Here is a 12,863-nt window from a genome sequence, read left to right as displayed (position 1 = left end):
CTTTAAATTATCTTTTTATTTATAATCTGTAATAGATTTCAAAGATATCCATAACATGTAATTACAATTACTAATTTACATGTTTTACTCATAGTGAATTGATGACGTATATGAATTTGACCTCGATCATATCAGTATTCGCATTAACTTCGTTTGATAAATCGACATGCTATCAAGGTATATCGAGCAATTTAGTTCGAAAAAGACATGCACATATTTATTCTGTAAATCTTGATAACGACTAAAATCGATTTACTCATGTATGAATAACGTAAGTAAAATATATCGCAGGAAATCTCTATGTTAAAATTATTACAATGCAGATTTATTTAATTCACATTACATATTTCTGCATACTGTAAAATAAATATTTACCTTCATTGTTAAATGAAGCTCTGCTTAAAGCATAAATTATTGATGGATGAATTGATTAATGCAATTAATATCCGTTTTCTTTTAGCTATAAAGATAATTGCTTTAAATTAAATTGACTTACGCGTAAAGAAGAATTTTAGAAGAAATTATCTAAATCCTAAAGTAATACATAAAACCCTTACTAAAAGTAAAAATTGAAGTGTAAGTCGAATGTGTGTGTAAGAGGAGAGTAAAGCTAGAAACACAATGAAAAGCACAGGTAATAAGAATAGGGAATAAGAAGAGATTTCAACCTATCGGAAAGCGTCCATTTTATTATATATGATTTCTGATAGGTTTCCGGGTTAACAGAAGCTTTGTTTAAGCTTTCTGCTATTCTCCTCTTACATTCGACTTATCCTCCGATTTCTGTTTTCTCCAAGGACACTGCTAATCTCATTTATCTATCGTTCAGTTATATTTTTCATTACATTGCGTACAATACGATCGAGGCTATGATAATCATAATTTCCGTAATTATACTGCGCAACAAAATTACATATCATCATCGGCGTAAGTCAACAAAGCACGTTACAAAGTGTTTTTGTTAGACGAACGTTATTTTGATTACATTGAACATCGCGCTATCGTCTCTGAAACGATGAACGGCGTGATCTGGAGCAAAACACAGAAAACTTTTGTTCCAATTTCCAGCGTTCCAGTATTTGCCATGATGCAACAAGAACGTCTGAGACAAAGTCGAGCATTGGAAATCCACAATTTCCAATTACAGAATTTGACTGTAACATCCTTCCAGGTAATTGCCTTCATGAAATGCAAATGATTAATTGTAAGTTTATTATACATATCCTCCATGATATCTCCTCTTAAAGTGTGAAAATTAATTTGTTAATATTTGATAATTATTAATGAATAGCTTTTATTTGAAAATCTTTACATTATAGAAAATTTATATATTTGGAATTGTCCATTGAAAATATTTAATTTTTCTGACATTTTCATGTAATTTCAATTTAGTGTAACAGAAATAAAAAAAAATAAAATTAAGTAATTAATAGTATTAATATAGGTAGTAGTAAATTAAGTAGCAAAAAAATATAGTATTTTTTTAACATATAATAACAATAAAATTATACGAGAGAAAAACATTTTTTCTATATTTTGATAAAAGATTTTAAATAATTAAATAATGAATTATTTTTTCCATTTAAAATAACTTAATAAATAATTGAAAACTGAAAAATATTAATTGATTGCAAAAACTGGATAATATAATTTATTAATTTCTTTGATTATATATTTTAGGAATCGCATTTTTTCGAATTTTATGATAACGATACGAAAGTTAGAGGACTTTGTGGTCAATTATGGAATCTTCTCTCTGAAAAATTGAATTTTACGTAAGATTGAACTGTAATTTAATCAAATCACAGTCTATTTGTATGGGATTAATTGCTAACGAAGCTAACGGAAAACAATTATAATCAAAGAATACTGCATATTAGATTACAGGCAATAAGATCAAATGAAATTAGCGTAGGTGTATCAGAAAAAAACCGAACCGTTTTTAATACAGGATTATTAGGCATACTTTTCCGCAATGAAACTATCGCGATACCCAAAGTTGAAATGCATGATGTTCGACTTGCAGCTACTGATTTTACAATGCCTTTATGGATGAATAGGTATGTTAAGTGCTTTGTTTCACTATAAATTATAAATACTTTCATTTTAAGTACTCTGATGATATATATCTTCTAAAGTATTGAATAAAGAAGGAACAGTATAATTTTTGGAAACAAGACACGTACTTGTAATTATAATATATGTGTGTGTATAGAATTTATTTCTATAAATAAATATCCAGATTATTTTGTTATAATAATCTTAGAATAATTTTACAGCCAACGAGCCTATATTCAACATGAAGTAGTACATGATAGCACATGGATGACAGAAGTGTTTTCCCAGAAAATATGGTGGCTTATATTAATTACGCTTTTATTAATGAGTGTATGTAGTTTTTGGTCGCAAACTGTTTATTCACGGATCGAAAATAATTGCAAACGCTCGACCTTCGGTGATCATGTTTTTTACAACTTTGGAATGATCTGCAATCAAAGTATGAATGATTAATGTGAATGTTTTATCCTGTTCTTGTTCTTTAACTGTATCTAAATATTGCTCAATTAAAAGATAGATAAGTATAAATACCATCCCAGCAAATACAGATGTATAACTATTGTATAACATGTAACTAACAAATATATGTTACATGTAACCGCATATGTAACATACATGTTCGTTGTTATTTCCTACTTGTAGATGTAAGATTTGTAATATATATGTTATATTGTTATAATTATATCCAGCAGATATCGAATAATGATTTGTTGATATCATAAGACTCCAAGAATATTTGATTAGCTTTGGCGTCTTACGAACAAATACATATATATTCTTCTATGTAATTATATCCGTGTTTGCTGGAATAAAATATCATATACTGTGATATTAATCAGTGTGATATCCTTTTACGTATGTTTTTGCAATAATTCGTACAATCTTAAAGATCACGTAATTTAGATACAAGATTTTTAATTGTAGATATATATATATATATATACACACACACACACATATATGTATATATCATGCATTATAATTATTATTAAAAGAAAAGTTAGTATTATTTTGAAGCTATACAAAAATAACGTGCTTAATAAAATTGCAAAATTCTTATCTAAATAAAATCATATTTAATTCATATACATTATCAAAGATTTATATATATATAATTAAAGTAATAATTACAATAGATCACATTCCTGATATTCTTCTTGGAAGATCAAGGATTATAGAAACATTACTGGGTCTCTTTTGTTCTATACTATACATGTCATTTGGAGCTTTGTTATTCGTGTATATAGCAAAAAGAGTTAACATTATAGCTCCATTTAAAGATCTGGACTCTTTAATGACAAATACCGAATATAAAATTGTTTCTTTGAAAGGTTCTACTGCAGATATCGCGTTTAAGGTAATTAATATCATTTAATTTTGTGTATATTAAATTAATGCATATTGATATAATTTATTAATCTTCTAATTACATTAAATGGATTGTCAATTTTATACTTTTTGTATGGAACACTTATTACATGAATGTATAAATAACGGTTATTTAAAAAATTTATAGGTAAGCAATGTCGATATTTTTGTACGACTAAAAACTGCGAATCGCCTCATCATTGCACCAACAGTTGAGACAATGTTTAAATTAGCATGTGAAGATAGAAAGTATACCATATTCCAAGGTGAAGACGATCATAAAGTAAGACATGAAATTGGATGTCATATGATCCCAGTTGGAAAATCTTATTTGAAGATGTGGGTAGCTTCTGGCATTGTGAAAAACTTTAAATACAAAAGGACTATTGATCTTGGGTAAAGAAATTTGACAGCATTTTGGTGAAAAAATTTTTATATTATCTTATATGTATATAATATTTTAATCTTTTAATAGTTTAAATACCATATTATATGCGGAAACAATGTTGCATTTGGGTATGGCATACCGTTAATTCGATTGTATAACTTTCATAAAAATATGATTGTTTTGTTCAGAATTAATCGTCATAAATTTAAATACATCATATATTGTGCTAAATTTTTTAACCGTTATGCCATATGGAAAAATGTTTCAATTTAAGAACAATATTAAATCTATTTAGCTCGATATAGACCGTTATTTATTGTAATTTGCATTGCAAAAAAACGAGCGAAATTTATTTATTAATATTTAAAATTTTTTAAAGATTTTCTAAAATTTTTATGAATTATAAAATGAGAAATGTTTAGAAATCTTAAAATTTTTTAGGATGTATACATATAAAAAACAATTTTAGAAAAAAATGTAGACTTTCTCATTAATTCATTATTTCTGAAAATTCCAATCAGTAAATTATATTAAAAAAATTTGTAAACAAATTTTTACCAGAGTAATTATGATACGATTGTATCATATTAACATGTTATGTGAGTATAAACGGATAATTTTTTTGTACACAGAATACTCAGATTGAAAGAAGTTGGAATGTGGAAAGCGTTAACATATCGTTGGGTGAACCATAAACCTCGATATTATGATATTGTTGTACAAGAAGCTATCGGAATAGATCAAGTTTTTTTAATAATTTTAATAATATGTTGCGGAATGATAACAGCTTTTATTATTTTGATAATCGAAAAAATTGTGTATGTTTATAAGCACAAGTCATTATGAGACTACTTTCGATTATAACAGAACACTATTATATTTATGTCACGAATAATATTTATATTACTAATGTAAGTCACATTCCTGTACTAATTGTAACAGAATTATTATATATATAAACAAATATAATTATTTATGAATATTATTAAAATATTAATTCCCTTATATGTATATATTTAATTTGGCGTAAAGTTAGGTCTTATAATAATTTAAAAAATTTGTAACTTTGAATCAAACATTTTCAATTTTATAAGATCTATTAACTTTGCCAAATCGCTTGGTGAAATGATTTGTGATGATTGTAAAGACCGTGTCTTTAAAACATTCAAATCCACACACACACATAATATACTCAGTGTTATTTTTTTAATCCACAGGTGAAGTAATTAAAAAATCTGATCATAGTTTGAATGCTATTGAGCTGATCAGAATTATTAGCAAATTAGATGAATATGATTATACTGATTTCATCAAAATGACTATTTATATGATATCGATCTTCGACAATATCGTGACGCTTCTCTATTATAAGCGACATCGATCCATTAGAGAAAAAAATAAGTCGCATTTTGCAACGTGTGTATCTAATGAAAACTGCATTCTAATATATTCTTTCTTGTCTGTATATCCTACATAGAACTATCGACAGGGAATTAGTTCAACTATATATATAGAAGTTCGTAAACTATGGCTACGCGATTTGTTTTAATGGCCGCGAATTTACAGCTTTTAATTTGGGACTGCTATGCAGTGAACGGAATAATCTGGCATAAACAACGACAAGAATTTGTGCAATTGTTTAGCATCCCTCAATTTGCAGTTCTTCAAAAGGAAAATTTAGCCAAACTACGAGCAATGGAAAAGCTGGATATGAAGGGAGAAGTGGTGAAAGCTGTGTATTACGAGGTGCCACACATGACTTTCTGAAGAGTTTGATATAGTTTTTTCCAAAATCTTGCAAACTTTTCAAAAAGTTTATATGGCGAATTTTTGACAATTCGTCATGTGTATCAATTTATTAAGCTTTTATAATATAAGAGAAGGTGAAGTTATAAATCAGTGCAGATATAATGGCCTCTCTTCATATCTTCGCAGTGATTACTTATACTTATAAAATTATTTATTCAGAAATTCGCTGTTGCACCTTGATCTTAACATGTGTTGTCAAGATCCTGAATGACTTTTAACAGGTTTTAGCCGTCGTGCTGCTACCGTGTCGTTTGATATATTTTGCATACATTTTGTTTTACTGTTTTGTTAATTCTGCAAATAAGTGTGTTTTTTTAATTAAAATGATTTTTTAAATCTTTTTTTTTATGAAATTCTACCCTTCTTTTCTTTGAGTCATTACACAGTATATGTCGCCACATTTTTTACAAATAATATCCTAAGTAATAAATTTTTCATAATTTTGTTTAGAATCGATTGAACAACACTATGACGAATGTAATTGTTAAATTTAAATATTGATTAAACCAAAGCAAAGGTGTAATCCACTTTATGCTATAAATGTTTTGAAGTATTCTTTGATTGGTCAATTTATAAAATAAAAATTCTTTCTTCTGATTGATCAAAAAAGCATTTAAAAATGGAAAGCCATATTACTTTCTCCTTTACTGTTATAACAAATAAGCAATGAGCCTGATAATTTCTTATATTTACAGGAAAAGAATATGGTAATGTTTCAGGACAATGATACAAGAATTGATGGTATTTTCGGCCAACTGTGGTATCTTCTTCAAGATTATCTCAATTTTACGTATGTAATAACGTTACAGTAAATATTTTCTTTTTGATATAACTGATGAAACTTTTTATGTATTATAATAATGCACACATATTTGGAATTTTATGTTGTGCATTTGTTTATATTGCACGTAATTGCACGTAATTTATTGACTTGAGCAAAAATAAGAATTAGAATGTAAGACGAATGCAAGGGAAGAATGGCAGAAGAATCAACAAAGCTTCTATGAAGCAAAAATTAAAAAATAAGATATAAAAAAAGCTTAAACACTTTTTTTTACGTCTTTTTGTTGTCTTAATTTTTTCCTCCTGGAAGCTTCTATTATTCTTTCCTTACATATGACTTATATATTCCAATTTTTATTTTTGACGCGTAAATCAAAGTATTACGTTCTTCAGATTTATCCCAATAAAATCAACCGAACGAAATTTTGGTAAATTGCTGGAAAATGGTAGTCATAACGGTTTGCTTGGCATTCTCGAGAGAAATGAAGCGCAAGTAATCATGAGAAGTACATTTTATTTTACTCGTATGAACATAGTGGACTATACTACGCCTCTCTGGCAAAGCACGTGAGCTAATCCATCAAAATATATGCATAATAACAAATAAAAAATTATTCATCCATCTTCTTTCTTTTAGCAAAAATTAGAAATGATTCGGGAATCTTTTCATTTGGAATATAACAGTTGTTATTAATAAAGTGATGTTTTTTAGGTATCACATTTATGTTCATCCGGAATGGCTGTATGATAATACATGGGTATTTACGCTATTTTCATGGCAAACATGGTTTTATATAGTATTTCTGTTCATCATTTTAAGTTGTGTTGGCTATTTTCTGCAGAAAGTATCGATAGACAAATTCAAACATAAAAGAAAAGGCTTCGTAGGTTTCAGTCTAGGCGATCATTTTTTCTATTCGTTCACCATAATGAGCGCACGAGGTGCATAATATAATTAAAAAAGAAATTAATTAAGCAAAAACGCATTTGTAAAAATAATAATTAACAATTTGCTAGTACTGAATATAAAATATTAAAAGAAAATTTTTTCGATCGAAATTAAATATTTAACGATTGGAGTTAGGATAAAATAAAATATTCTCTTTTTATAGGTTGCATACCAAATACTTTTTATAACAAGTTCAAGATCTTGACATTCTCAAAGAGTATATTTGCGTGGCTAACACTGTTAGCCTTTAGTTCTCATCTCATATATCGGATGACATATAGAGAGCAGATGCTGCCATTTAAAGATATAGATTCTCTTATTAACAATACAAAATACATCTTACTGATGTATCGCGGCAGCCCCCTCGCCTATTCTTTTAATGTAAATATCGAAGATTATTTATATACAGAAGAGAATCTCTTTTCTATTAAGAATATTTTAATTAACTATTAAAAAAGTATAGTATTTTGTCGATTTATATTTTGTATTAAAATAAGTTTTCTTTCGTAATTTAAAAAAGCAATTTAAAAATAAAGTAAAGAAAAAATCATATTGAGAATACATTACTTTTAATTATCTTGTATAATTTAAAACATCTATGACAAATAATACAAATATTTTTAAGTATAAATATTTATGATTTATTATATAAAATTTAGGTATTTAATTTAATTATTTAGTTTAGGTATGGAAGCTTGGCTGGGAACGATCCATCTGCGCGTATTCGTTTTATAGATATTGCTGAAAATATGCATAGAAAAATTTGTTCCAACTTGAAGAAATATGCGTTATTTGAATGCGACGATCGATATATGGCATTAAGTAAAAACTGCCAGCTTCGAGCTACGGTTAAATACAACGTGACCTGGGTAACACTCGCATTTCAGAAGAATTATCCTTACAGGAAGAATTTCGATTATGCGTGAATATTGGATAAATTAACATTATACTCATTATTATTTAAGAAACTGTTATTAACTATCTCAAAGATTACTTAACAGTCTTTCCTTTCCAGAATCATTAAATTCAGAGAAGTTGGACTGATAGATGATCTTAAAGATACTTGGTTTAATATCAGACTGGAAGATACAGATCAAGAAATATTCAATCCGATTGATGTCCACCAAGTTTATTTGATTTTTCTAATACTCTATTGCGGGATCCTAATATCATTTGTAATACTCATTTTGGAAAATATAACGTACTATTACAAAGTGAAAAATACACGGCAATATAAACGCAGAAAAGCACATTTTGAAAATACTTAAAAAGAAAGATGTATATAACATATAATTAAAATTCAAATCTTATAATTTTTAAAAATTGTTATAGATTTTCAGTAAATTTTTTTATGCCTTTTTAGAGGTTACTCTATTCCTTTATATAATTTATAATCAAGGAATGAAAAAGTTACTTTTACAGTTACTTTTACATGTTACCACATTGTTATAAAAAGTAACTGTAAAAGTAATTGTAAAAGTAACTCTTCCATATAAAAACTACCGCAGTACTATCACGAATTAAATTAATAATTAACTTACTTAAGAAGAAACATACATATGTGAATAAAATTTAATTCTAATATTATAAAATGTTATAATAATCATCTCTCGTCAAATTTTCTTACCCTTCTTTAGAGTTTATTTCTTCTGTTCTTTTAAATGTAATTTATGATAAATTTATATTTACCATATTTAAATAATATATATGTATATTATGTGAAATCAATACATAAAATCGTTAATTTTATCTATATAAAAAAATCACGACATACGTAAAAATGATTTGAATTATTTTAACGCTTGCGTTTAGCTTCAAAAGCATAATGTATCAATCAAAGCATAAAATAGCTGTGCATGCAACCACATTTCGCATTATAGCTTAATAATTAAAATTTGATTAGTCACGGAAGAATTATATTATATATACATATAATTATATATATAAACGTAATATAAAATCCGATGTAGAATATTTTGTGCGATTTAATAACGCTAAAAGAGGCATATACTTTGACGGTATTTTTATCTTATTATTATTATTTATTTCAATACTAAGGTTTAGAACAGAACTACTTATACGAATACATTAACTAGGTAAGAAAATTAAACGTCAATTATTGTGGTCTAAAAATTAAATATTAGAATAATATTTTTATATGTACTTTAAATACAATTTTTTCTTATTTTACTCTTGTTAAGTTTAAAATATGATGGTATAATTAATTTTTCATATATTGCTCACATTTAATAAAAAATCAAAATAGATTAAAAATGGAAATAAGTAATACGTAATGTGCGGATGTATAAGGCAAGATCATATCTAAAGTAACATAAAATGGCAAAAACGTCTTTTTTTCATACAATCACTAAAATTAATCCGATCATGATAATAAGTTACTTCTGTTTTTTTTTAAACATTGATCGAAAATAATATATTAACGGACATATAAAAAATATTGTATATAAAAATTACAAATAGCATTATTCACTAAGCAACAATCCTGTCAATCTTTGTAATGTATTACAACAGTGCGTCTATATATAAGATAGCTATTACTTCTTGCTGCATTATATAGAATTTTACAATCATCTACGACAATGAATGGTGTGATTTGGAGCAAAACGCAAAAGACTTTTGTGCCAATTTCTAGCGTGCCGACTTATGCAATAATGCAACAAGACCGCTTCAGACAAAGTCGAGGACTTGAGATCCACAATTTTCAACTACAGAACTTTACTTTAACATCTTTTCAGGTATACTCTTATAAAATATCAAATATAGTTCTTTTTTCTAAATATAAGTATTAAGAAAGTATTACGAGATTTTAAAAAAATCCAGAATAGAAAATTAGATAATTGATGTAATCAATTAATAACAAAGTTATAATATTTTTAATTTTAACTAGAATTTCTCTCTTATATATATAAGAATTATAAATATGATGATAATAATAACATAAAGAACATTAATTTTTTATATATTGCTCACATTTAATAAAAAATAAAGAATAGATTAAAAATGGAAATAAGTAATACGTAATGTAGGGATATATAAGGTAAAATTTTATCTAAAGTAACGTAATTGGATTATCGACGATTCTTTTATGTTTTTGTTGATTATACATTTCAGAACCCGCATTTCCTTCACTTTTACAATAATAATACGAAAGTTACGGGACTCTGTGGAGAAGTGTGGAATCTACTTTCGGAATCGCTGAACTTTACGTAAGATTGCGCATGTATCATCTCGCGAAAATAGATTACTGTGTTATGCAATCTTACGTCAATAAAATAAAATTAATGAACAATATAAACACGCTAGTATTAGTAACTATAATAGTGAAATTATAAAAAAGGCCAATCATTTTAAACGAGCAAAACTGGTATAAATATCTAATTTATTATTTAATATATACTAACATTAATCATCTAAAGTCGAACGTTTCGAATAACACACAGCCCTTCCTCAGAGATACATATACATGTATATCGTTATGAGAACGAGGAATAAGTTAATGTATATTGATAACATAATCGATTTTACCAATATATGTATATTTTATGTCATCGTTTGTGAAGGTATTGCGTTTTTTATACTTGTTTCTGCGTTAAGCGGATTTCGTGCGTTATATTATACATATGTATATTACTGACATTTAATCGTATACCTAATTTGGATTACTCTTAACTCGATATGTTTTAGTCATTAACAAAATTAAAAAATTAAAAGGAAATTATATACTGGTTATTAATTTGAGTCATATCGCTGAAGGAGGGTTCTGTGTTATCCGAAACGTGTGAGACTTTAGATAATTGATGTTAATATATATATTGAATAAATTAGATATTTACACCAGTTTTGCTCGTTTAAAATAATGGCCATTTTTTTATAATTTCACTGATAAAATAAATAGATATTTTATATTTTTAGACTTTTGCCAGTGAAAGCAAATGTAGATGGTTTGGGCATGCCAGAAAAAGACAGATCTTTTAAAAACGGATTATTAGGTATTATTTTTCGCAATGAAACTATGGCAATACCAAAATTAGAAACATTTATATCGCGACTAGCGGCTACCGAATTTTCAGTACCTTTTTGGATAAACAGGTTAGTTTAATTCATTAAATGTTTATTTGATTTAATATTTGTTTAAATCTGAGTGGAATAACTTACGTTATTAAGACAGATAATATTTATATCATAATTAACAAATAAATATTTCGTAGAATTCAATTATATATTCACCCCGAAGTGGTATATGATAATGAATGGATAATAAAAATTTTCTGTTGGGAAGTATGGTGCGTTATACTGATTATACATGTACTACTGAGTCTATGTACCTCTTTGACACAAAATATTCTGATACAGAATGAAAATAAACGTAAAAACGTGTCTTTCAGCGAACACTTATTTTATAACTTTGGAAACCTCTGCAATCAAGGTATGTATATTAACAAATAATTGATTCAAGCATGTTTGTTATTATTTACAAATAAAGTTATATACTATGGTTGCGTTCTGTTTAGACGCACTGTAAGCATTCACGCATATAAAGCTCTATTTAAGATCGGTCTGATTTGTGACGTCGAAACAATAATATATATCTATACTGGCAACGAACAAATATTCGTTTACTTTGAAATAAGCTTTTATTAGTGTTCATTTTGTTTACTTCAATGAAATAAACGTTTTATGAGTAAGGAAGTATGGTATTACGATTACGTATTGGTATTACCAACAAAAATGGTCATATGGTATTACGATTACACGACCTTAAAAAGGAGGAATTTAAATCTTCAAAGTGAACGTAAGAGAGAGAGAGAGAGAGAGAGAGAATTTATAAATGTTCAAATCGTGTAAGCATCTAAAACAAACGCATCTCGGAAGACAATAAATTTTATATCATAATGTTATTACAATAAAAAATTTAATATTTAATTTTAGAAATAATATAATTATAAAATCAGTTTTTCAATTCTCTTTCTTTATAATAACTATTTGAATATTTTAAAATTTATAAACAAGCATACGTTACGATAATATGCAAGATATATGAAGTTAATAAATTTATAAATATGTAATTATGTTTAAATCAATTAAAACATAATTTTATCATATTGATAATAATGAAAAATCATTAATTTGAATAATTGCAATAGGCTATATTCCTGAGTATCTCAATGGAAAATCGAGAATATTAGAAGTATCGTTGGGGTTATTTTGTTCTATAATATACATGTCATTTGGTGCTTTGTTATTTATATTTTTATCGAAAAGTGGTTTTGTACCACCATTTGATAAATTTGAATCTTTGGTGTATAATACTAAGTTCAGCGTTATAACTTTGAAAGATTCAATAGGAGAGACCTTGTTTATACTTGTAACTGTAACTTCGTTACAAGTAACGAGTTACTTCCATTCCCTGTATATATATACATATATAATAATTCATCTTTGTATAGAAAATGCATAAAAAATGAATTGATTAAAATATAATTTAAG

At 26.6% G+C, this 12,863-nt stretch overlaps 1 protein-coding gene across 1 annotated transcript; it reads left to right on the top strand.

The window, feature by feature from the left end:
* The first annotated feature begins 1,015 nt into the window (after positions 1–1,015).
* Positions 1,016–4,660, top strand: LOC108777015 (uncharacterized). The gene is made up of 7 exons (XM_018543796.1): positions 1,016–1,171; positions 1,702–1,775; positions 1,881–2,060; positions 2,280–2,497; positions 3,195–3,415; positions 3,575–3,822; positions 4,447–4,660. The coding sequence occupies exons 1-7, from the start codon at positions 1,016–1,018 to the stop codon at positions 4,658–4,660; spliced, it is 1,311 nt and encodes a 436-aa protein (XP_018399298.1).
* Positions 4,661–12,863: the final 8,203 nt, after the last annotated feature.

This window comes from Cyphomyrmex costatus, unplaced genomic scaffold, assembly GCF_001594065.2.
Source record: "Cyphomyrmex costatus isolate MS0001 unplaced genomic scaffold, Ccosl1.0 scaffold4, whole genome shotgun sequence".
NCBI lineage: Eukaryota > Metazoa > Arthropoda > Insecta > Hymenoptera > Formicidae > Cyphomyrmex > Cyphomyrmex costatus.
Note: the sequence above shows the minus strand (reverse complement) of the source record. Positions and strands in the feature narration are given on the sequence as shown.